This window comes from Sorex araneus, chromosome 11 (genome assembly GCF_027595985.1).
Source record: "Sorex araneus isolate mSorAra2 chromosome 11, mSorAra2.pri, whole genome shotgun sequence".
Taxonomy (NCBI): domain Eukaryota; kingdom Metazoa; phylum Chordata; class Mammalia; order Eulipotyphla; family Soricidae; genus Sorex; species Sorex araneus.
Genome location: NC_073312.1, coordinates 15,851,917 through 15,854,961, shown reverse-complemented (window position 1 = coordinate 15,854,961; position 3,045 = coordinate 15,851,917). Strand labels below are relative to the sequence as shown.

General features: G+C 44.1%; 1 protein-coding gene across 1 annotated transcript; it reads left to right on the top strand.

Moving 5' to 3' along the window:
• Positions 1-2,307: 2,307 nt before the first annotated feature.
• Positions 2,308-2,666, top strand: LOC129399413 (ATP synthase subunit epsilon, mitochondrial-like). The gene has a single exon (XM_055119414.1). The coding sequence runs from the start codon at positions 2,331-2,333 to the stop codon at positions 2,484-2,486; it is 156 nt and encodes a 51-aa protein (XP_054975389.1). The 5' UTR covers positions 2,308-2,330; the 3' UTR covers positions 2,487-2,666.
• The last annotated feature ends 379 nt before the right edge of the window (positions 2,667-3,045 follow it).

Genomic DNA, 3,045 nt, shown 5'->3' with positions numbered 1-3,045 from the left:
GGCTTCTCATGAAATTATTTTTTAAATAAAGCTGGCCTGATGATTCTAATATGTAGCCAATATTGAGAACCCCTGTTATCGACCTATTTTTGTGGTTATGAAAGTGGCAAGTCCTTAGGTGTGAATCAAGGAGGAGTTCTTACCTTGTCGTCTACACCCCTCTCAACCACCTCTCCCAGAATCCCACATGGAACTAGCAGTCAGTAGGCACTGGATTCTGGGTTATGCTGGAAACAGAGGGCAAGTGACACTCAGTTTCACACCCTTTAAGGACTTATAATGGAGCATGGGTGAAGCAACCTAATGGGCTGGCATAGTCTTGCTTTGTTGCCAGTTCTATTTGCAAGAGTATTTGTGTCAGTGCCCATGGCAGGCAGACTTCAAGCCCTGCCTAAAACACAAATTCTTTCATTAAGAACTTGTTTCTTTGGGGGATATATTCCAACAAAAATAGTGAGTCTCTGTTGAAACTCCAACAATAGTGAGTTTTGTGTTGAAATACGGAATGTAATCAAGGTAAAGAGAAAAGGAAGTGAAATTTATCAGTTACGCGGGGGGGGGTATTAAGGGGTTGAGGGGTGGGATGTATACTTTTTTTTTATTATTGGTGGTGGAATATGGGCACTGGTGAAGGGACGGGTGTTTGAGCGTTGTACAACTGAGACATAAGCCTGAGAACTTTGTAACTTTCCACATGGTGATTCAATAAAATAAATTAAAAAAAAAAAGAACTTGTTTCTCTGCCCTCCAGCAAGCTGTGGAGCCCTCACTATTTGCTAGCATTGTGCCTGGGGAATGGAATTCAATGGGGGATTATGAGGAGAGATTGGCAACATCTATGACTCTATTTCTCACCCTTTAAATTTGAGGGTGATTTGCGGGGTCTCTCGGGAAGGGAGCAGTACCGGCCCCGCTCTCCGCCCAGATGTGACCCCAGTGCCACACGTGTGCAGCCTCTCTGCAGCTGCACGAGAATGATCCCAGAGACCAGCTAAACTACTTTTGGTACCGGCAGCTTCTTGCAGAAATGTCTCCAGACTATGAACTAAGTTGCGGCCCCATGTCTGCCCAGGAGGGGAAAGGTTTTACTCTCTCGCCTTTTCCTTGCTGGGGCCGAAGGGCATGGTGACCGCCAACTTATGAGGACCACTAATGAGAGGTACAAGCTTGCAGTGATCCAATTTCTGCCAGAAATTTCCCTGGACTTAGTAAAATAAAGAAATCCAAAACCTCATATCTCTTCAGGTCTGATTCTAGGTTGCGGGGGGGGGGGGGGGAACTCCAAACAATAATAGTGAGTTTTTTGTTGAAATATTTAATGTAACCAAAGTAAAGAGAAAGTAAAGTGAAATTTATCAATTACACAGGCAGGGTGGGGGGAGCTGAGGGTGCTGGGGGGGTGGGAGGTATACTGGGGTTTTTTTGGTGGTGGAATATGTGCACTGGTGAAGGGATGGTTGTTTGAGCATTGTAAAACTGAGACTTATGCCTGAAAGCTTTGTAATTTTCCACATGGTGACTCAATAAAAATTTAAAAAAAAATTTGAGGGTGATTTGTGGGAATTCTCACACAGGGTGATCAACTTCTGGATGGGATTGGAAAAATTTACTTAGAATTTAGGCAAGGGGCTTTCATAGGAGGTGCTGGCTCAAGACTGAAGCCAGCAATGAATTTCTTGTGCAAGTAAAGGCTATTTTTTCAGTCACCTGAAATGCAGTTAGCTTAGATTTTAGGGGAATACAGATAATACAGATAATTCCATTTCCAGCATTTCTTCTTAAGTCTCATGATTCTTTTTCTCTTGGGCTATGTACAGATTGGTAGGTTGCTTCTATTTTGCAGAAGACTGAAAGTTATGCCTAACTGCAGCTTCACTTAAACTTCAGTGAAAGTGTGTGTGTGTGTTGTATGGTGTGTGTGTGTTTTGGGGGGCCAGGGTGCTGATCCTATTTTGAAGATACCTCTTTCTGGAATTTAGCATCATTTCTTCAAAGAAGAGCAGCTACCAGTATCAGTGGCTGTAGTAGCTGGGATTCTGTTCACAAAAATAAAATAGCATAATACTCCAGAAACCCATGTGTAAATAGTCTTAGAGAGTAGAGGGAGAATTTTGTCTTGAAAGTAGTAAATCTACAGGGATAAGGCATGTCTGGCTCTAAGGATCTTAAAAACTCTCAATTCGACTGGCACACATTCAAAAGAACAAAAGCAACCAATACTGGCATGGATATGGGCAAAAAGGGATGCTCTTGCTGACCTTCCTGCTGCCGGCGACATTACCGCGTCCTCCCCCCCCACCCCCCCCCCCCCGACAGCGCCCTCGGACACCATGGTGGCCTACTGGAGGCAGGCTGGCCTCAGCTACATCCGCTACTCCCAGATCTGCGCCAAGGCGGTGCGGGACGCGCTGAAGACCAAGTTCAAGGCCAACACCGAGAAGACCTCAGGCAGCAGCGTCAAGATCGTGAAGGTGAAGAAGGAATGAGGACCCTGGCCGGAGCCTGAGAGGCCGTGTTTTTCACGGTGAAGATGTGAAGGCACGTGTCCCGCGGAGGGGAAGGCCTCTCCCTCCTGGAAGAAAAAAAGAAAAATGCCTGTCTTGTTCGCAGATTGACAGCTGGCAATAAATCAGCATGGTTCTCTGTCTCAAAAAAAAAAAAAAAAAGGGATGCTCTTTCACTGTTGGTGGGAATGACGACTGGTCCAATCTTTTTGGAAAATAATATGGACAGTCCTTCAAAAACTAGAAATTGAGCTTCCATATGATCCCACAATTCCACATCCGGGAATATATCCCAAGGGTGCAAAAGCACAGTAGAAATGACATCTGTATCTATATGTTCATTGCAACACTGTTCACAATAGCCAAAATATGGAAACAACTCAAGTGCTCGAGAACTTTAACCAGATGACTGGTAAAATAAACTTTGGTACATCTACACAATGGAATACTATGCAGCTATTAGGAGATATGAAGTCATGAAATTTGCTTTTAAGTGGATAGACATGGAGAGTATCATGTTATGTGAAATGAGTCAGAAAGA

What these genes read in the sequence shown, in the direction of transcription:
- LOC129399413 (XM_055119414.1), top strand. Translation starts at nt 2,331, where the DNA reads ATGGTGGCCTACTGGAGGCAGGCTGGCCTCAGCTACATCCGCTACTCC.